At 30.4% G+C, this 23893-nt stretch overlaps 2 protein-coding genes and 1 pseudogene across 3 annotated transcripts; 1 reads left to right on the forward strand and 2 right to left on the reverse strand.

The window, feature by feature from the left end:
• Positions 1-1766: 1766 nt before the first annotated feature.
• LOC108780786 (uncharacterized) lies at positions 1767-2977 on the reverse strand (annotated as a pseudogene).
• Positions 2978-4725: 1748 nt separating this feature from the next.
• Hen1 (Hen1 methyltransferase) lies at positions 4726-9291 on the forward strand. Its single transcript, XM_018548612.1, has 6 exons — positions 4726-5004; positions 5390-5637; positions 5721-5903; positions 5983-7634; positions 7701-9026; positions 9105-9291. Exons 1-6 carry the CDS (start codon positions 4726-4728, stop codon positions 9200-9202), a joined length of 3786 nt encoding a protein of 1261 aa, XP_018404114.1. The 3' UTR covers positions 9203-9291.
• A 2426-nt stretch (positions 9292-11717) lies between these two features.
• On the reverse strand, positions 11718-20698 carry GAPcenA (GTPase activating protein and centrosome-associated). Of its 2 annotated transcripts, XM_018549001.1 has the most exons (17): positions 20526-20698; positions 19962-20133; positions 19675-19873; positions 19392-19575; positions 18866-19228; positions 18509-18784; positions 18245-18413; positions 17918-18159; positions 17641-17829; positions 17351-17476; positions 17078-17263; positions 16720-16894; positions 13443-13633; positions 13310-13369; positions 13049-13240; positions 12723-12960; positions 11718-12343 (listed from the first exon to the last, which is right to left on the reverse strand). In XM_018549001.1, exons 1-16 carry the CDS (start codon positions 20694-20696, stop codon positions 12727-12729), a joined length of 3129 nt encoding a protein of 1042 aa, XP_018404503.1. In that variant the 5' UTR covers positions 20697-20698; the 3' UTR covers positions 11718-12343; positions 12723-12726. The 2 variants fall into 2 exon arrangements, with proteins under 2 accessions (XP_018404503.1, XP_018404495.1); XM_018548993.1 differs by having other exon boundaries at positions 18509-19228.
• Positions 20699-23893: the final 3195 nt, after the last annotated feature.

Below are 23893 nucleotides of genomic sequence, written 5' to 3' on the forward strand. Positions count from 1 at the left end.
AGTTTATTTTTAAATGTATTATTTAATTTAATTTAATTAAAATAGTTATAATTATTTGAATTTTTATAATTAGTTTTACCTTGTACAGTTAAAATTAAAATATAAATAATTGTAGAATATGGGGAGGGATATACTATAAGTTTAATATTTTAGGAATAAATGTTACAAATAATTATAAAATTTAAATAGAAATAGCTTTTTAAAATTTATGCTACTTAATTTACCTTTCAAATTATCACAATCGCTAGTAAAATCTTTGTTTTTTTCTATTCAAAATTACAAAGTCACTGATAATCGCAGCAGACATAAAACTCGATTGTTAAATATTCTTATCTTATCTTATGTTTATTTAGTATCTAATTTTTTTATTTTCTATTATCTATTTATATTTGCCTAATAAATGATATTTATTTTCTAATGTTCATTTAATTGTCTAATGCTTAAATTTTAAAGAATATTAGCTCTTTTAGAAAGAAACAAAAAGATTTTTAACTTATTAGAAAAAAGTTAAGTGTTAAAAATATAATATGTATACAATTATATAATATAATTGATATTATATTATATCAAAATTATCTTATTTTATTACTTCAAATATATTTTATGATAAATTAACGCAGAGGATATTTACACATGGACAGATCATATTTTTTATTTTATTTTTGACAAGGATCAAAGATAAAACACATATAAATATGAATGTTCAAACTTAATTTACTTATTTAATTTAATTTTAAGTAAAATAATTGTATCATTGAAAATGACCCGATCGACGTCGAAACGTCTGAATTTGTATTAATATATGAATTAAATAATTCGTTAAATTAATTTAGCTCTACGCCCTATTTATATTTTTATATTGTTTTATACATATTGAGCCTTTTTATTATTTTTTATATTTTTTATTACTTTTAACTTTATTATTTAACTTCTAATCCTTTTTACTTAAATAAAACTTAAAAAAAACAATTGTTACTACTCTACCTTGGTGGCTTATTTATACATACACATATAATACGCACAATGTTACAAAAGATAGACGCTGAAAATTTGTATTAGCAGTATAAACTGTTCTCAAACAAATGTTGACAAGATGAAAAAAATTTATGTCCTTTATGTTGACACGAAGGATATAAATTCTGATTAAAATAAATTTATATAAAATATATATTATTATTACGTATATTAGCACAAACATTAATATGTCATACAAGTCGTTCATAAGATAGCATTTATGATGTAATATTTTTAGTTTTAAAATATTAAATTCTAAAGAGACAAGATCACATACGTTTAAGACATTTTCATAATTTATTTTAAAGAATTCCTCACTAATTATATAATAGAAAATTGTAGGATATCAGTAAATTGAATTAGTTTTAGCATATGATATATATCTTAATTTCATAAATAAAAAATATATGTTACAGTATCAATAATGGACATTTTTTAAACTATAATGTAGCAAAAGTGTGAAACGACTTGTATTTTATAGTACTTTATACTACACTTTACAACTATTTATAAAGTTTCGATATATTCTGAAAATTCTACGTGTGTCTCATTCAACTCTATCTCGTTTTTTAAATTATTTTTAAAAAACAAACAGTATTGATATGTAGAATACGGTTACTTCGATGTTTTTGTTTTTGCAGACTTCATCTTGAATCAACAACGGGACGTGATAGAGACACTATTGAAGATCACTTACATTAAGTTTTCAAATATTTTTCAATTAATGCATTTATATGATTATCCCGCGCGAACTATAGAACATGTTTCAGGCAATCAAGATCTCTCAGATGCAGTAACGCATCAGCTAACATTTTGGATATTTCATCTCCGCCGATGTATCTCTGTCTGTTTACACTTTCCAAAGGACCAAAATTTTTTATTTCTCGTACTAGTAATTCTGAATCGATATGTCCTAGTAATATCGGTACAAAGATGCTCATAAGAATGAAACCGAACACAGCACCTCTCCTAAAATCGTCCAACAAAGCGTCGTACGAATATTTCTCAACGTCTTGAATGCCAGCGTCCAACAGGTACTCCTTCAGCGCGTCATGATATAGGCTCGCATAATCTCGGAAAATTTGTTTCTCCTTATTTCATTTGAACAACATAGGTAAAGATACGTAGAAAGATCAACGACTGGCGTCGAGTATCTAATTAGCGCGAAATCAATCAGCATTGGGCGATATTGTCCATTGTCTTCTGTGTTGAAGAGAATATTGCTTATTGTAAAATCACCATGACACAACGTGGCCAAAGGTTCAAGCGGTTCCACCGTCTTTATCATCACTTTGTCAAACGCGTTCGACAGAAACGCTTCCATTTTATTACAGAAAATTTCATCGTGGCCCTGACTGCGAAGATATTCCACCGCTCGTAACGCCTTAATGTTGCAGGCAAATTTATATATATTATCCGTAAATCTCTTTGTGTATCTAACTTCTTGAATTTGTTCCACGATGTCGAAGAACTTATCCGGCTGCAACTGCTTCATGACGTATCCTTTGCCATGAAATCTTCCCAGCTCGCGCATTGCTGCTAATGTGTATTCCATTGGAGGATCGTATGCACATGAACAAGCATAATATCCTCGTTTATTAACATTTTCTAAAGCGATCACATAACCGAGAGGTGGCTGTTCTTCAACGTAGAAGCATTTCGCATAGATTTCATCCGGTCGGGTGAACATTCGATAAAACAGGATCTCATTGTGAAATTGAAAATCGGTACGATTTATCTGGTTAAGGCCTGGCATTGGTCTTTTCAGTATTATAGACAATTCCTCGTTTTGTCTATTTGTCTTATTTTCAAACTGCAAACGTATACGATACACGATGGATGCAATAAAAATGCCGGTACAGTCGAATAATTTGTACCGAGCATTACCAACGTCCATTCCAAGATTCTTGATGATTTTCGACATCACTTCGTCGAGCCATTTTTGGAAATTCTCATGAGACATTTTATTTGATTACGCGATTTGCGTGTCCCAAAAAACAATGAAATATACAAAATAATAAAGTATATTATGCCAACACTATAATTGAAGATGCTGACACAAAAGGATTCTTTTAGTTCCACGCGCGATGACTTCCAGGATCAATTAAAGTGATCCTTTTTATTATTAATAAAATTTTATTTTGTATACGTTTTGCATTTTTTAAAATAATATGTATATTATTATAATAAATCAATAAATGTTTATGTAGAATAGAATTTATTTCACTTTCAATATATTTAAACGTTATGTATAATACTCGCGTTATCGACCAACCGACTGACTATAAACGACTGAGTAATTGACTGAGCTCTCTTTATATACATTTTCCTTCCTAATTTTATATCTGCTGGCTGCTCACGGTGGTAGAATACCGTGATAGAGCTATAATTCCTCAACATTTTTTAGAGAACTGTACCGATTGTAATTCTCGGCAGAAGATAAAAAAAAAGTGTCATCTGATAATCAGATTTCATTATCTGTTATTTTACAATACTAAGTAATCTGATCGTTATAATTCTTATTTTACTATCACCAGTCATCGTCTTTCTGCAGACACACGGAGAAAAATAATTTTGCTATGAATGCAAAAAATTTGGCTATAATTGCAAAATTTAATTAAGGAGATAGACGAACTCAAGACCTAATTACAAAATCTTGATTTTGATAAAAATTTAAATAACTTGTTACTTTTTTATTATACAAGAAATGGGAACAGTATTAAATGTATTGTATAGATATATAATACATTTATGTATAATAAGTTATTTGTTATTATATTTCTCTATTATGATCAATATTGACAATATTTAAAAAGCTACTTGTGTGCAATTAAAAAAATGCATTTAGTCCCTTTCTTCGAATATTGATAGTATTGTAGGAATCAATAGAAAGAAAAGATTATAAACTATATAAAGAAATGTTTTTTATTTTCTCATATTTTTCTAGAAGAAATACAAAATGAATATAAAGTGCATTTTACTTTTATACTTGTATAAAATAAATTGAAATAATCTATTCAATCATCTGATAATTGTTTATTTGGAAAATAAGATTTTTTAACTCTAATGTTGTACAGCAAATAACACATTATTGTTGTGATTTTTTCACGTAAATTAAGAAAGAAGGCAATATCGCCTGGCTTATTATAGCACCGAGACGCTATACTGCGTGTCTCCAGATTGGTGGAACTTGGTCTAAATTATTCAGGACCTAACTCAAGTTTTTATAATGTTATTTATATAATGTACACTTTTATACAGTATTATGTAAATTACTTATACAATCTCTATTGAAATGGTAAAATCTTCTGTAATTTATATCCTTGCAATAAATATTTGATATTTATATTCGTTAGCTGCGAACGTAACAAATTATTAAAATTAACTCTGTTATCAATTTTATAAATTACAATACATATATATCTGATAGAAAGTTTTTCTCTCTATTATTCCCTTTGTTTTCTCCTCCCCCTATGAAAAATATAATAATATCCCTCACATGTCGCCTACATACGCAACTGAATCTTGAAACAAAAAGAATAAATAGCGTCTGCTATCTTCGCTTCACTGCGCATGTCCCAAAATCTTCCGACTTCCGATACTGAAGCCCGCTTGACCGTTGCGCAATCTGTGTTGGTTCGTCGTTAGTATACAGAGCGGTATGAGTTTGCGGAGCAGTGTTAGAAAAAGTCGCAAAAGATTTTTACGAACATGGTCGGCCTACTCTTCCACGTGCTGTACTTGCTGGGCAAATGCATATACGATAGATATCGCTTCAGAAAACCGACAGTCTTGCCTGATGTCGCGTATGAAGAAGAATTGTTCAAGCGCGATTACGATTACGATGCGTTCGACGATGATTCGGAATTGGAAGATACGTTGTGGTGGTCGCACCGCAGGACCATAGGCTGCTTTTATCCACCGGCATACGTACAGAGATACGGTGCGGTGATGAATGTGCTTAATGATTACAAAGGAAAATTGTGGAAGGTATCGCTATATCTTGTATATCTTCTTATAACCACGTAAATTACATGTGTTGCTAACAACACTACTCGCAATCTGTGTATAGTTGTTATTCCGCTCGTTTTTTTTTAAGCTGAACTTGTTGCATGATTTGTCTTTTCTCTTTTTCTTCCTAATGTGGAGAGAAAAGAAAGAAACATGAACCATGCAAAAACTTTAGCTGAAAAGAACAGATCCGTATTGTGAAGTATTTGATTAAATTCCAATCGCCTGTTTTGTGTAAGGATAGAATACTATACCTTTAAATGTCTTGTTTATTTTAAATACAACATATATTGTTTTAAAATATAAAATTATGTTAATTCCCATAACCTCTTTCATTTATTATACTTTAAAATTTTTTTCACAGATTGTTGACTATGGATGCAGCGAGCTAGGTTTATTGGTATACTTGAAAACAATACCAGAAGTGGAACAGATACTTTGTGTAGATGTGGACAGAGAAGTTTTAGAAAGATACAAGGAAAAAGCGGCACCATTAACCACAGAAATGCTGTCCACTCGACAAAGGAAACTTACAATAGAGATTTGTGAAGGCAGTGTAACAGACAATGACACAAAATTAAAGCATGCAAATGCTGTAATTTGCATTGAATTGTATGTTCTTATATTGTGTGAACATTATTATAAAAATTATTTATATATATCTGTTACTTTAGAAGAATGTTTTTTAATTATAGGATTGAACATTTATATCCAGATACATTAATGAATCTTCCTTTTAATATTTTTGGCTATATTAAACCAGAAGTAGTAATAATAACAACACCAAATGTGGAGTTTAATGTAGTATTTCCAAATTTATCAGGTTACAGACATCCAGATCATAAGTTTGAATGGACAAGGGAACAATTTCAAGACTGGTAAATTGTGTAAAAAAAAAGTTTGCAAATTTATATATACTTTAAGAAAATTTAATTTTTATCATTATTTTGTTAACAGGGCACAAAATATTGTGGTAAGGTATCCATATTATAGCGTGACGTTTCACGAAATTTGTAATGGACCTGAAGGCACTGAGGAAATAGGTCCATTAACACAGATGGCAGTGTTTCATCGAACTTTACCAAGAAAAGAATCGAGACTAGAAATTCTAATTCCAGATGAATATATTCAGTTAAAAGGTCAACACTCATTATTCAATACAGTAGCTACATATGAGTACTCTACAGGACATGATATTCGTTCAGACGAACAAAAAATACTGGATGAAGCGACGTATTACATCAATTATTTATCCTACAATGTACATAATGAAGATGAACCCAGGAGTTATGAAATAAACTTGGAGCGTATATTGTACTTCATGACTAAGTACACCATCTCGATGGAAACACTGAGGTCGATTCTAATAGATGCGGGATGGAGCATTGCAGATCGAGAAAATGGACCAGTAGTACTCAATCCTTCCGTGGATTCTTATGACGAAATGTCTAGCTTTGAAGACGATATGGAGAATGACTGGAACAATGAATATGAAGATTTTGAAGATTCTGATTTTACAAATGTGGAAAACATATGGGATTATACAACTGGACCACCCATAAATGAAACGGGTGTAAACGAAAACGAAAGATATTCATCCGAAGAAAATTTATATATTGAAAATTTGTATGAAGAATCTAGTATTACAAACGAGGAAGATAGATGGGATTATGTAACTAATCCAGTCATAAATGAGATATCTGCAGATGCAAATGAAGAATATTTATCTGAACAAAATTTGCATACTCCGATTTTGCATGACAGTCCCAATGTTACACATGAGGGTGAATGGGATTATGGATCTGGCATAAATGAGACATCTGCGTATGTAGATGAAGAATATTCATGTACTCAAAATCTTCATACTGAACTACGTAATTTTACAAATGTAACAAACGCGATGAATAGAAGGGACTGTGAATTTGATGATCCATATATAAATCAATTATCGGATACAAGTGAAGAATATTTACTTGCGCAAAATCCTCATATTGAAAATTGGCACGAAGAACCTAGTATTATTATCCCTGAAAATTACTCTATTAATCAAGAGAATACTTATTTATTTGATGGCGAAAATTATTTAGCAGAAGAATCTCAACTGTTACAAGAGCTATATACAACTAATGACGATATTAAACAATCAGAAGTTAGAAATGCAGAATCTTTAGTGTATACTGAACAAGAATTACCAAGTGATTCAGTTCCTCTAATTTCAAATGAAGTAGAAATGAAAGTTCGAGTAACTGCTTCTAATATATCTGCAGCAGCACTTAATAACAGTTTGACATCAGAAACTTCAGTTAACGATGTAGCAGTAGAATCAGCTTTATTACAAAGTGATCAAATAAATCTAAGAACTATGGAAAGAGTTACTTCAATGTCAAATTTTCCATCGCGTATGTCTGTTGTACGTTCATCGACATCGCCAACACTTTACTTCAGTTCTGAGATGAACGACTCTTTGCAAGATTTTAGTACATGTTATCAAACTGAATCATCAATCAATAATCAATGTTTATTAAATAGTACTTTTTATCAATCTGAAATGGCAACTGCAGCAGCTACGAATACAGAAGATTCGACTTTGAATGTAGAAGATATACCTTGTTTTAAAGAAAGTCTTCCAAAGAGAAATACACAAGACAAAATTAATTTTTCATTACATACTCCAGATAAAAATCAAATTTATGAAGATAATGATATGACAAATATGATGTCATCAGATGTTTCTAGTTTTAATAATAAACCAAAATATACAAGTTCACCTCATACAAAAATACCCACTACTCATATTGTTACTAAAAGTTTGAAATACAGAGAATTAATACCTGCAATGAATAGTAATGTTTTGCTGGACACAGAAGAAATTAAGGAAATTATATCAGATACCGATAGTATTTTATCAAAATCTAGTCAAGAGTCTAATAGTAGTGTCACAGAAACAATTAAACTACATACAACTTCTTCGAGCAGTGATTTTACAGATACTTTAAGACACGACATAGGCTTTTCTGCTACTAATAGCACACAGCAAAACTTGTGTTTAGAAAATAAGGAATTTAGTGATGTTGATAATTTTATCTCTATGGAATTAATACAAGGTACTAATAATAAAGAATTCACGGAAAATAGTATCAATGATGAATCTAGTGTGAACAATATACAAAATGCAGATGCATCCCATGGCTTATCATTAGGCAATGAGAGTATTAATCATAAAGATAAGAGTGTACATTGTACATTAGCAAAAACAGATGTAACAAAAGCACACTTAGAAAATGTGATTAGTGACCTTGCACAGTCAAGTAAACAGAAAAAGGATTTAAATCCGCCTACAGAGTTATTAAGTTCCAAGTCACAGAGTGTTAGCAAATACTCTTCAACTGATTGTGCCAAAGAATTTAGTATTTTAAGAAATGATAAGTTTGTTCCTTGTAAAAGTAGTGAAGATACAAATAATATTTTCACGTCAGTATTGAAAAATGAAGAGATTGTTAGTACAAGTAAAGATGTATCAAATGTTGCTGGAGTGAATAATGTTGAAGTTAAGTCATTTTCTCCACTTGAAACACCTCCGAACAGCTGGTCTCCCGAGATCATGGACTCTGGTTATCCAAATTCTGTTTCCGCTCAAGATATAACACCAGAATATGAGTTACCTAGCATAGCTCAGGATTATATACCAGATTCCGAATCGCCAAGTATTGCGGAAGCGCCAAGACTTGGTGTCTTGGAACCGATTGAGGTGGAAAACGGCGATTTGGCAAATAATAACAGAGATGATGAAGGTAATAATATGATGGCTGTGGATGCTGATGATATTGAAAATTTACAACCACTGATTGACGTACTGGAAAACGATCTGGAGAACGAAAACGATATTTACGTAGTGCAGAACGGTTTTCCTATATGGTTACTGAGGATATTGGATATGGCAAATCCACTTGATTTTGATATTCAAGCTCGACAAAATCTGAGAATTCCTGATGAAGCTGCGGGTAATTATATCTTCCTGTCTTCTTCATACTGTCTGCAATTTTGAAAATAATGTACTTATAATATTTTTATATTTTTAGGCGACGTTAACTATGTAGGTCAGGATGAAGGTTTTGATAGCAGTTCTTCAGAAAGTGAGAGTGACGTAGCTTATAATGAAATGGAAAATGATAAATGAACATGGTAAATAAAAAGATTTTTCTTAAAGAGAAAAAGAAAGAAAAAGAGGAAGTAAAACATGAGCGTGGTATAATAGCAGCATTAAAGTATTATCTTACATATCATTCTTCGATGCTCCTAACAAGTTGCAGTACAGATTTGAAAAGTAAATATCTTAGAAAATATTCTTGCGTTTCCCATGTAAAAAATCTGTTTTAAAACAGCTTGGATAACAATAAGTTTTTTTATTTATTAAAATTAAACTAATAAATAACTACCTCTTTCTATATATTTTAACATAATATTTTATTAAATATTTCAAGCCTATGCAATGTTTTATGAAACAAAGCATCTAGGACTATATTCCAAAACGTCCTCTTCGAGGAAATTTTATTCAATATAAAACAGTATACGTTATATCTGTTATATATTTCGAATAAAATTTTCCTCGAAGAGGACGTTTTGAAATAAAGCCGGTCTTAAATATTAGATAGATACGTTATATTTCAAGTATAATATTTCTTTTTATTTTGTGTATTAAATGTATTTTCTATGATATTCTCTTTTATTTGAATAACTGCAAGAATTTTTCATTCCTGTATTATAAAAATATATTAAAATCAATGAGCTTTTCTCTATTATTATAAATATGAAATATTCTTGTTATTATTCAAATTATTACGCGATATCTGTCTTAACATCTTATACATACACGTATATAATAATTGTACATGTATGTATGTTTTGTATATGTACATGGATACATACATGCACGTGCACATGTATTGTATATACATATATAATACAAGAAGATTATACATGTACATAGTGTATATTCACATATCGATTTGTATGGGTTTATATGTATATATACATATACAATATATATATATATACATATATACGTATATTTTCGTACTATTTTATGAATTTTTTTCATTATTTGTTAAATATTTCTAATATAATACGTACTTCAGTCTTCAATGTGATTTATGAAAATTATCAATATGTTAAGTTTTGATAGAGTGTAACATATATCTATGTGATATCTGGTAGATCAATAGCAAACGTGATAACTAATATTAAATTAATTTTTGTAATTGTTTGATAATTTCGTTAAAACTTCCTACCTAAGACTGAAACTACATAGTTAAGTTCGCAGTGATGCAAAAACTTTGGACAAATAAAATCGATATAAAATTTGAACAAATGTCATGTTCTCAATATATTTTATCCTAATACAGGTAAACACGTACACATTATATGGCATAAAAGTTACGAGCTTCTTAATATTAAATATTGTACATGGAAACGTGATATCTTTCTTTATTTCAGTGGAATGAAATTACAGAGTATACAATGATTCATACGTAATTAGCCTAAGACTTTACATGATTCTGTTAGTTAGACGATTTTGACTGTTGTGTTTTTAGTATTTACAGAAATAAAGTCTTCCATTTTTTTCAATACAAGCGGTTATTCGCTATAGTATAAATCAAACGTGACCATAAACTTTGCTTGAAATCGTGTTCATATTACTCGTTAATAAAAAAAATTTACTAAATTTAGTTTAATAAAGAAATAAAATAGAGTAAAAAAAAAGTGCATCGACTCTGCCAGTAAATTTCATAATATAACTTAATCACACAAATATGCTTTAATTTTACATATTTGCAGTTTTAATATTTTTTTGCATATATATACAGGGTGTAACTAAATTATCGCACTTGGAGTATACCATGAGATACAGGATGAGAATCTAAGTAAAAAAGTCCTGAGTCATTTTTTGATACGAGCTTTTAGTATCAATTCTTCCTTGTAAATCTGTATAAATAAATATATTACATTTATATATAAGTAAATGGCACGACTTACGAAGCTAAGTTTTATAGTCAAGAATGTGCTATAAGTGTATAGCAAATTTATTGTTGAAACATCTTATAATACTAGACAAAATTACACATCAATGGAATTGCATTTTTAAGTAGTGCCTTAATACCATAATCTATGGCTTTTAGTAACGTTCGTCTTGCTAAAAATTTTATCAAAACAAAGTGCAAATTATGTAACTAAACAGTATTATAAATATCTCGCAACTACTACGTAATTTACACGTGTATCTATTCTGCTACATTTTTATGATTAATGTCCCATGGTAAAATGGGAAATTAAAATATACGTTTCGCGTGTTTATCAGTGTGACAAAAGTATATATAAAACTAAAATATATCGAATCTAACATATAGAATTAGTAGAATTATTGGAATATTGTACAGTAGAACTGTCAACACTATACATATATATATATATATATATATATATATATATATAATTTTCAATTACACAAATTGAATTGAAGTCATTGCAGAATATGACAGACTTAATAATAAAGATACATGGAAGAAAACGTATTCGCACTACTTTGGAATGTTATATTAATTCAGATAAAATCAAACAATAAAAAATTAATTAATAGAAAAGTAAATAAAACAACTACCTCTGTTATGTAAATTCTGATTTTCGTCATCACGCATTTGTTGAGTAGAATTGTCATGACTATTGTTACTCAAAAATTACTGTATGTATAGGTAAAAGTCTCTATAGCATTTTCTCCCTTTCATGCTTAGACTAGTTTCATACAAAACGGTGGCATATGTACTTACTCTTATTTTTTATTATTTTAAATAATTTATCGTGTTTACGTACATAATGTAATTCTCTTTCGGTTGTTCTTCGTTAGTAATCGGCGTGGTGTTATGTAAATTTTATATCGAGCACAGTATTGCCTTTACATATATCGATATACGTCAAATGAAAGGAAGAAAAAAGAATAAACATAAAAAATAATATAGCTATAAGCGTTTATACGCGTGTCGAAAAAAAAGAAAAAATCACAGAAACAAATCTACTTTTAAAACATAACAAAATTTATAAAAATAATTTTCAATATAATATCAGCTGTTATGTAAATGAGGCTGCCTGATCAAAAGCACTTGATACGCAGTTCAATTAGGGAGCGTGACAAAGAATACATCAAGTTAACAAATAACAGTATATCAAGTACATTAAATAACTACGAACATACGTCATGTTCACATATTCATGCCCGGCGCATGACTCCGAGACGTACGTATGTATTTTCCTCCTAATGGCATTTTGTCTGCATAGCAAAAATATGAAAATATGATTTATCAAATATTAGAATATTGTTCATAAACATACACAGGAAGGTTATTAAAGTCATGTCATAAAAGTAGGTTGCAATAGATTGCATATAACAATCGCTTCAAAGTCACATTGATATAAAAGATTCTTTTATATCATGTGATGATATGTCTTCTATCTTATCTGTTTAAAAAAATATTTTATGGTTGACATATATTTTACTCGTTGATAAACATTTTATTCGTCAACAAATGTCTCTGCTTCATATCCATGCAACTATGTAGCAACTGCTTTGTGTAATTTATTACATCCAACTTCCATATTCATTTTACTTTAAATGTGTCATTTTAAGAAGTACTATATTTTGTACTTACTGCATCACACAACTTCCTTGAGACTATCGCGCGTTTCACGGCTACGAGAATGAATCAGATGGTGCAAATCACCTCCAGGTGCACTGTCACGTCTCAGATCTCTCATTGCAGTTGGAGCTATCGCTTCTCTCTTGTTTGCCGCTTCTTTTATGCTGGACAAGGTTTTGCTGAGCCATGGCCAACTATTCCGCGCGGCTTGCAGCTCCGAAGCGGTGGCGTGCAACTCATGTGTTAGATACTGTCAAATGATTTGCGTTAGATTCTATACTTAAATCTCCGAAAGAATGCAAAGAATTAGCTATCCAAAATGTGTCCTTATTGCCTACCTGATTCCTGCATTCGGCCTCAACATGCGCTAATTTCGTCTGCGCTAACTCTAGCTCCAACTCACGAACTCTTTCCTGCACCCTGTGAAGCATGGGATCTATTCGGTTCTCCAAAGGATGTGCGATATCCGCCAATATATTTGATGAGTCCATTATACATGTTCTACATTTTTCGCATTTCGAAACCTTTGCCTGAAAAATATCGTTATTAGAGTCTGATAAACTATTAACGCTATAAAAATTAAACCAGAGATTACACACCCGTAACTCGCTCAATGTGGTTTTCGCAGCGTTGTAATCGTCCTCCAAACGCTGGCAGATCTGGAAGGTGTCAATGTCTTTACAGCTCTCTGTAATATTTAAAATCACACCATGTACGATATCTTATAAATACCTGCTTATATTCGGCTATAATAACATTGCTTCTGCGGCTTTCAGCGTCTGCTCGAGCTACTTCACGCTGTAACATCTCCTTAATTTGCAGCAGTTCTGCCTCCAATCTTTGCTTTTCTTCTTCATTTCTGGCCACTGTACCGCGTAATTGCTCCACTTCGTTACTGTATTCATCAGCATTTTCCTGTGCCACTACACGAGGAATAAACAATTCTTATTTAGATAAGAGATTAATACATTAGACAATTAAATTATGTTTATTACGTCGGGATTTTTTTTATGTTTATTTTTTCTCGTGTAATTATAAGTTTATAGCTATAAATTCCTAAAATTCGCTCCAAATGCATAATTGTATATTATACAATGTTATAAAAATGATAAATTATAAAATTATTTTAGAAATTTTATTTGTTTGCATAAGTTATATTTTTTGCTATAAAAATTTTATGTATTTTATCAGTCATGTTTGATATCGCTACATGGTATCACAAACGTTTTATTTTTAATTGCACACGTTTCTTCTAAAGAAATTTGATAACACAATCGCAACACGGAGTAATTTCTGATCATTGCAGATGTAAGCACACTTCTCACTCTTACTCTTCATTAGTTCTTGCGTTGCATGGCTCATATTTGCGCCACCGATACGTTAAAAACAGATGGTCCGAACGTAACTGACAGATATCGCGTTAATACGAACGGCTGACTATATACTATAGGAAATGTACTACGGCCAAATTTAAACCGCTGATATAGCTGATATTGGATATCTTTATCTTGCCATATCTCAAGTGACAATGTTGACAGCCGAAATTTCCACGCACACTTCGCGATTTCGTTACATTTTGAAATATTGTAAAAAAAAAACAAACTTGGCTGATAAAACATATTTATAAGGATGCCTTTATTCCTTGCACATATCTAATTAAGAAAAAATAAACTATTGCAAATTGTGATTTCTTGTGATAGTAAGCAATACACATACTATCATACAATGTACTATCATATTATTAACTGTGTCAGCTCCTAATTTAAATATAAAAGACACAATTTCAATATATACACAGTGAGAAAGCTATCTAATGATTAATCAGCCTATAGTCATGTTATTGCTTATCAGCTTATGCATACTTCAACGACCTGTGGCATAGGATTAGACAATAGCTTCATAAAAATATTTTTACATATCACTTCTACACACAGATATAACTTCTAGATCAGATAAAATTTTCTTTATGTTATAAACACATACGTATTAAGAATATGACTAATTATATCTCACAATTTTTATTCTTTTTGTTAATTATAATCATCTAGCAATGTGATATTTATATTGTGGCACTACACTACTTCTATAGACATATGAGAGAAGTAATTAGTACAATACAAACAAGTGCTGACAATTTTGTATGATGCGCCATGCATACTCAAATATAGCAAGAAAACAAAAATGTGAAGGTAGGAAGTGCAAATATTCACTAGATATTCATTAGGAATAGGATATCATCGGATAAAATAGGTAATTCACAAAACTAAAAGTACTCTGAGATGATTTATTTTTCACTACGCAATAATAAATAATGTATAAATAAAAAGCAAATACAAAAGGTCGTAGACACAAGCGCTATAGCCAATAAGCATGAATCTAATAACAAACATAATAACAGTTTTTCCAATAATGTGAGGTCGTTAATAAATAAATAATATTTTATAAAATTAAACTTACAATAAAGGTTTGATAACATGACATCTCCCCCATCTAACGATATTAATATACTATATGTTCACAGCACACATATATAGCCATTGTAACACAACAGCGCAGGAAGAATATAATAATTCTACAATTTTTGACGTATTTTATATTATATAAAAATATTTGATCAGTTGCTCATCAATTATTCAATCAATAGAATAAAAAGATAATATATAATTAAATATTTTAATATCCTTATAGTTTAATGTCCAAGTTCATTCTTTACTCATATGTATTTAAATAAATTCCACAAATTTAAGTTTTACAATTAAATATTAATCGATCATAATAGTAAACCTATTAATCTGTCTGTTATTTCTAGATTTTTATACTCAACAAAATTATCATTAATATTAGGTATTAATTATTCAATGTATATTTATTAATATATAATATTTTCATTAATAATTAATCATTGAATAATACAGTCAAGAAGTATTATATCAAACTGCAAGCAATTTGCAATGAATCAATGAAAGCAAACAAGTTTACATGTGTGATAAAATTATTTGCATATAGTATAAATTAAGACTAATAAAAATGATTTTTATATTGAGAAATTAGATAAATGATTTTCACACATTAGTCCTATTATCTAGTAACAATTTGGAAATATTCTATGTCCTCTTTTTTCGAAATTCTGATTAATAAATTTTTCATACTTTAACAATAATCAAGATGCATTTTCTCTAAGTGGCGTACTATTCAAATTTAAAAAGAAAAAATAACCAGGCAAACATACCCACCACCTATAAAATAATTTACAATTTTCATTTCATATTTCTAAACTATCTAAATACTGTTATATAGAGAGCCGTAAAGTTTTTATAAAATTTTTATTAATACGTTTGTTAACTTAAACATTGACTGTATATTTCTTTATATATGAGACTAGAAATATTATTTTATACTTTAATTCTAACTCGTGTGTATTTTATCAAATTTACATTAACTACGTTAAATATGCACGTGCACGCATGATAATGTTCTACGCATAATTAGATAATATTTTATATTTAATATAATTAATATATGTATATTATAATATTCAATTATTTTTTAATAAATTTATTATATTTCTATTACTATCATATTATTAAAATATATAGCACAATATTGTTTGCATATATTTTAATTATATTTGATTTTAAATATATATTTAAAAAATTGTGTATGTTAAGTATTATAAAAAGAAAATTTCTACGTATATTTACGTTCTATGGCACAATCTAAAAATCTCGTTGCATTTTATGTATAGTTTGATTAGTAATAATTCTTGCCATGCAAGAATCTTTGACTCTAGTTTTAAACGTAACATGTGTATGAATGTTTTAGTATGTGCCTAAAACTTATACCAACATCGAAAACAAATTCACAACCAACAGGCAATGATTGTTGAATTATACATAAAATGTACATGCATGTACAACACGATGTAGTGTTTCCTAATGAATTGATGAAATATTGTGTTTAAAGAGATGAACAGGGAAATATGCATTTCAAACGTAGAATATAAAATTACCTTTCAACGTCATAAATTCTGCTTCATATTTCTTCAATTTTTTTAACGTCACTGAACAAGCTAACTTCATAACATAGCGTGCAATTTCTTCGTTTCGGCAACGTTTTGGTAAGTGTACCCGAAAATATTTCAATATGCTCTCAAAATCTAATTGCAATAACTCTTTTTTACAAAGCTGAAAAATAAAATTACTTTTTTTCAGCATATACATTATTTATGAAATAAATGTAAGAAAACTATCAATTAAATCAACCAAGTAATTATATATTGTAATACTTCATTTATATATACATAATAAAAATATAAACTTTTATTATAATAAAAATATGAACTTTTTAAATTGATTATATTAGCTTACCATCAACAAAGCGAGGGCCACTTGGAATAACGTATCGAGTCCTTGTAAAAGAAATACATCCAAGATATGAAAGACAAGATATAATGGAAATCTAGCAGTAAATAGAGTTAGAAACCATTGTGCGGCAAACATGTGCGTTTCTACACCGCGATCACAGAAATGCTTATAAAGTTCTGGCAATTGATCCTAGAAGTAAATGTAGAGAGTGTAACTCCGTACATATCTCATTGTAATATAAATGTCAGATTATTATATAGATTGATCATGACTTACTTCTATTAAACGATTTAGTTGATAAAACCGCATGTAAAGGTTGTCAAATCTATCCTTGTACAAATCTCGAAGACCATAGTCGTACATTAACTTAACCAGAACACAGAATGCTTGCTCTTCGGGCATCTAAAAGAAATACCAGTATGTTTGTTTTCATCGAAAAATATTTTACAAAAAGTTGGAAAATATATTATCTGTAAAGAACTCACAACTGCCATTTCAACAAAAAATCAAAAAAATTTCTATACTATTGCTAAAATTATTTCTAAAACTATTTAATAATTACTTACATGGAGTAACAGACTAGCAACTAAAAAACTGAGGCCTTGACAATACCCAACTTCTTCATCGTGAACAGCATATGCTTTACTTATTCTGTATAAAGAGTCTTGCCCTAAACCACCTGTTTCTTTAAAGAAGTCATGGGCTGGAAATGTTCTATTAATATCCCTTAAAATTACGCTCTCACAACTGCTCTCCTGTGTATTTATTATCAAAATTCATGTTATATCTCTCAGAAAAGGCAATTAACATTTTTTGTTATATAAAATTATACGAAGTACTCACTTTTGTAATTAACATTCTATATTTGTCCATCATTTCTTGTGAATTGTCACAATTACTTAAACGTTGCCAAACCTCACCGCGTAAAGCTTCAGGAATTCCTTGCTTTGTCAGCTTTATAAGAAGTTTTGGACGTTGCTCGTTAACTGGCCAATTATCTAAAACATGAGCCCAACTAGCCAATTCATCTGCCGAGCAATCTTTTGAGACTTCGCCTGTACCACTTAACATAGGTTCATCCCCATCTATGTACAGAAATCAAAATGTCAGCAAATATATTTTGTATTAATAAATTAACAACTCAATTCTTTTCCATATTGAATTTATTACCTGAATCTATCTCTTCTTTAGGTGTAAGTGTGTCAATACTAGTTAAAGAAGGTGATCTGATTAAAGATGCCAGATTTAGAGCAAGGTTTAACCTGTTTCTATCTAATTCACCAGATGTTTCTATACTTTGTACTTCATAATGTATCTCTGCACCATCTCCAGAAATTACCTGTTATAAAAAAATTAATATAGAAACGAAAAATAACATATGAATGTAACTAATGAATACATTTATTAATGTGTTATAAGAATATATTAGCTCACCTCTTTCGAATTAAGATAAAATTGTTGCACAAGATTCCTTTTATTAAAATACCAAAATCTTTCGTTTTGCGGAAACACTTTAACTGATGTTTCTATCACAAATCTTACTGGCTCTCGAATATCTCTAATAACCAGATCAACGGCAATAGTCATGAAAGTTTTACCCTCTCTAGGAGTTTCTATATTAAGTGTTTCCAAAGCGGGATCTGCAGGATCCCAACGTCCACAAATGTTATAACATTGTTTGTCTTGCATTATTGGTCCAGTATTAACTTGCTGTAAAATTGTTGTAATATTGCGAACATCTGAGCTGATTATAGACATAAAATTAACTTGCTGGTGTGAATCTCTTTTTACCATCTCGAGTAGTCGCATATCACTGTGCTTAACATTTCGTCCAGGACTAACAAGAACTCCAAAACATCTCTCGACTTCAAGCGTAATGCCACCTTCTTTACTAGACACTTGCTGGATACTCAAACAAACTTGTTTTGCCACATTGCTTCGTAATTTGAAACAATTTCTATCCTTGGGGACTGTACTAAAACCACCTTTTCCCTCTTCTTCTTTTATTTCCATAGTGACTTCAAAAATAAATACTCTAGAATTAACTTTTTCACCAGCATTGAAGCCATTAAAGTCACTGCCTGTTAAAGAACTTGTCATTGAACGTGGTATTCTGTGAAACGCTTTTGAAAAGCAGGCTGACACTTGTCCGACCTACATAAAATAATTACATTTATAATTTAAATGTTTTAATAGCTATAATAAAATACTAAAGTAAAATTATGATGAATTATGAAACATAATTACAGAATATAACTCTATAACTATAGTTTTTATGTATTTGCGTATACATGACAGTTAATAATGTAAAACGTACCGCTTCTGGAATATCACATCGGAAAACATGACATTGATAAATGGCAGATTCTAAAGTATCACCGTGTGACCATGTAAAAGCAAAACATGCTGCACATAAACCAGTACTCTCACCACGTGCATAAAACAGAATACGTTGCACTTCATAACGTGCAATAGCTTGTTGTGTTGCTGCATCATATAAACTAAAAAATTACGATATATATATATTATATAATTATATAATATACATATATACAGATAACTTATTTGTGTACTCACTAAATTTAGACTGGATTACTCACATAACTGAACCTTGAGAACTATTCGGCACCGAAACAGAAACTCTTATTCCTAAAGTCAAGGACTGCTCTGCATTTAATATATTCATGTTACGTTGGATTTCACATTCTGATTTTGGTGCATTTATAGCAGCTGCTCCCAGATATGTAACACCATTGAAAATAGTGCATTCTTGTTGAACGTGCGACAATGTGTTTAATTCTGGACCACACAAACAAACTTTTGGATCTTAAGTCTGTCACGTTTCATATTGTTCATTCTTGTTTACAAGTATATGTCGGTAACTTACCTTCCTCAAGATAATCTTCTGGCTTCATAATATCCTGCTTCTCCGATGAAACAACACAACTAACATCATAGAATTTACTATGACCTACTGTTTTCGTCTTCTCTTGATTTTGTTGGCTAACACTCGTCACTTTGAACTCACTTCCTTCCATCTTTGAGTCCTCTGTCAAAATCTGCAGTTGTCACACAAAGCAGATATAGACACGTTAATCTATGGCAGGCCTATCCAAAAGTATTGTACTTAGCTTGCAAGCTAAATGCTTCTCCCTCTCCATAGTTTTCATTGAGTGAAACAGAAAAAAACAAAACAATAATAGGTAGGTAAAGTTCTACTCAGTGACTCATAAGAATAAGAAGCTGACTGCTCTCTAACGTATGTATATCCTTTTCTGATTTGTTTGTCTCGCTCAACGAGATAATAGAAAGGTGGGAGCATTTAGTTCACGCGTTTAGTTTTTTAGAGCTATATTTTGAATAGGCCTGACCTATGGAATTTATGTCATGGATATAGATTAAAGCTTATCTAGATTAGGAGTGACACAATAAGGCTGATAAATGTACAGACCTCACGAAGATTATTCTGCAGATCTTCTAGATTACCGTTATTGGCAATTTTTAGCATAGGTGGTTCTAAGAGGGCTTGCTGCTGCTTGCTAGTACCTTTTTCATTCACAAATTCATATTCATCGCTTGTCGCCACTGATTCCATGGACTTTACACTCATACTATCCTCCATAACTAGGTCTGTAATATTGATATTCAATGAGCAACACCGAATTTTACAATTAGCAACAATCTTTAAAAGCATGCAGCAGACTTCTTTAAAAGATCTCTATGTATATTTTATTTCTAATGATTTTTTTTAAATGTTTATGCAATATTTGATACAATTTTCAATAAATAAATAAAATATACTCTGTGTATTTGAAATATAAGATTAGATCGTGCCTAATTATCTTAAATTCATCTATACAAGGGACAACCTTATATCTTTGAAAAGATCTCGTATTCGCAGTATTTACAAACATCATTTCAGAACAATAACAGTGAACACGTACAAAAGCCTACAACTTCCTCTCAAGAACACAAGTAACTGTGCGTTTCCAGCGTAGCCTAATGTTATTTCTGACCCGGTATCCCTGGAAACCCAGGCGACACGGCTGATAACAAGGGAGAAGTCTCTTCCTGCTGCCCCAGTCTAGACTTTCAGCCGCGTCACCCTCGTGCTCTGTCGACGCAGCCCATTAGAACGAAACAATCCGTTCGTTCGTAGTTAAGCCCAAAGGAAGCCAGAAGAGCGCATGCCAGGTTCTCGTCGACGGCATCACCGTTGTGCGCTGAGCAACGCATCCGTCTGTGATCTCTCTTTCTCGCTCCCTCTCTTTCTCTATCTCTCTCACTCTTTTGTGATTTTCCTGATGTATTATTTCAAATGATGACAAATCACACGTATCTACGCCCTAGTCACCGAGTTTGATCGAAATCCCGAGACGAAACGCTAACTCCTGGGAGCCGTTATCGAGCAATCCGCGACGCAAGAGATCAAGATGATCGCCTTCTGCGGCGTGAATCCTCCTCCCCTTCGATCCCGGCGTGGATCTTCGTGTGGCCTTCGACTCGACACCGTGCGTCGATTGCCCGCAGCTTCTCGTTTCCCCTCTCACGTCCCTCCGACGCGCGTCGCCGCGCCTCGCTTCGCTGATACGATCCGCACGCGTTTTCCCTGCGACGTGACGGACATTTACATGGCTCCCCCGTAGCGAACGGCGCGCCTGACAGAAACGACGACGAGGACGGTGGGGTCAGCCATTCGCGAGTATCCACGGCCCAGAAGTCTCTCTGGTAAGGATCGCTACTGATACTCCGAAATCGCGAGGAACCTGTCGATAGTTTCCTCTCGATATAACGACGAATACCTTGCTGGGAAATAGATAGATCGGAATACTCGACAGCGAGAACTACTATATTCCGATAGATTGCATTTCATAGTGTTGCGATTTTAAGTTTTTTGGTATCGATACTCGCAAATGAATGCAGGGCGTATCGAATAAGGCACGTACTTATGTATGTACATAGCCCTTTTTAATTTGTTTAATAGGGGCTTGCGAAGATTCCTTGTTTCTCAAACAGATTACGCAGAAAGTAGATATAAGCCAGTTCCAAGCTATCTTTGTTTTACAATGACAAACCATGTTTATAACATAATTTATATTTCAGTACGAATTTTTATTAAGCAAAATGTACCAGTATATCAATCTTAGCAGTTTTGTCAAAACAAATTCGAACATAATACTATATTTGATTGGCATTATTTATCGTACATTTGCATTGTATAGGTGTCTTGCATAATATGATTTTGTATTATACACTAATCATTTTTTTAATATTAACTTTATAAATTATTATAGATTGCAAAATTATAAATTATTATTCTGTAAAAAAACAACATGATTTTTTAATATTATCAATTAAATTTGTTTATATCTACATAATTTCGAAATTGTAAACAGAAATAAATTGATAAGTAATTATCCGAGGATATTCAAAAGCTATTATATAATAATAATAATATATTGCTGTAATTTAAAAAAAAATTGAATCGACAAATTTCATGAAGAATTGATACAATAGTTAAATATATAAACATAGTTTTCATCATTAAGATATTGCGTTATCATGCTATATATAAAAATATCTATTATTTTGATAAAGATATAAAGATATATATTATTATTTTTATCTTTATACTGAGCGTAAATTACACTGGGAAAAACGTTGTTACGGAACAAAGAAATTTCTCTAATCTTTATGAAAAGAATAATTAATTGAAATTGTGTTTGTATTTATTCTGTATATTAAAAATCATATAAAGATATAAAATATAAAAAATTGAATTATATCAAACAATAAATGCTGCTTATCGATTTAATGGTTTCTTTTGCGAGGCACGTATAATATATAAAACATGCTTTATTTTCGCGATACTTCGTTCTTATTTGTAAATTGCATATTTTATGTAGTTTTTTAACTCGTCTGATTGGAAAAAAACGAATTATCTGTCTATATTATCTTTGCAAAATAAAAGTGAATTTAAAAAAAATGAGTTCTGAGAAATATATCGGCAAATAATAATATTTTATCGTTTCAATGATTTACATGTATATCTACTATCATCTATGATATTTCGATGTCTGAAAAGGGCTCAATCCAAGAACCGAAACTATAATAACATACAATAATTTTTAAGTAGATTTAATATAGTTTTAAGTAGTTTTTAAGTACTCTCTATATTGTTAAAGTCTAATAATCAGTTAAATTAATTACATGTTTATGGTCATAGAACTTGTTCATTATTTATTCGAACTTAACTCTAAATTTGCGCTTTTATCCTTGTTTAATTATTTTTACATAAAGAGTCCTTTATCTTATTTTTATAATATTAATTTTATAATATTATATGTTGTAATATTATTTCTCGTTTGTATCTGTTATCTTTTAATTATCACTTGGCGTTTCGGTCTTAATATAAACTTGTATTTGTAAATTGACAATAATACGGATGATATCATTTAAATTGATGACAAATCAAATACTCTCACATGAGTTAACATCGACGAGAATTCTAAAACAAAATAAAATAAAAATGTAATAGTGCCAATTATTTAAATCAATATATGCGATTTAAAATTTTAGAATTTAAATCATTATATATATATGTTTCAAGAAAAAAATTATATCATAAAGGAAAATTTTGAAATCATATGTTAATTAAGATCATGATATACCTTAATTAATCGAAATATTATACTAATTTTTAGAGTTGAAAATAATCGAGTGTAGTGACAAAACGTTTTTTATTTTTAATTAAACAACAAAATTTTAAATCTATTAACATATATATGAGTTAAAACGTTTGACATTAAGCTAAAAGGT

Source organism: Cyphomyrmex costatus, unplaced genomic scaffold (genome assembly GCF_001594065.2).
Source record: "Cyphomyrmex costatus isolate MS0001 unplaced genomic scaffold, Ccosl1.0 scaffold123, whole genome shotgun sequence".
NCBI lineage: Eukaryota > Metazoa > Arthropoda > Insecta > Hymenoptera > Formicidae > Cyphomyrmex > Cyphomyrmex costatus.

Coding starts and splice junctions, on each gene's coding strand:
- GAPcenA (XM_018548993.1), bottom strand. CDS start 20,696: ATGGAGGATAGTATGAGTGTAAAGTCCATGGAATCAGTGGCGACAAGC. Junction 20,134..20,525: donor TGCAGAATAATCTTCGTGAG/GTCTGTACATTT, acceptor TGACAACTGCAG/ATTTTGACAGAGGACTCAAA. Junction 18,160..18,244: donor TAAAGAAGAGATAGATTCAG/GTAATAAATTCA, acceptor TTCTGTACATAG/ATGGGGATGAACCTATGTTA.
- Hen1 (XM_018548612.1), top strand. CDS start 4,726: ATGGTCGGCCTACTCTTCCACGTGCTGTACTTGCTGGGCAAATGCATA. Junction 5,005..5,389: donor ACAAAGGAAAATTGTGGAAG/GTATCGCTATAT, acceptor TTTTTTTCACAG/ATTGTTGACTATGGATGCAG. Junction 5,638..5,720: donor GCTGTAATTTGCATTGAATT/GTATGTTCTTAT, acceptor TTTTAATTATAG/GATTGAACATTTATATCCAG.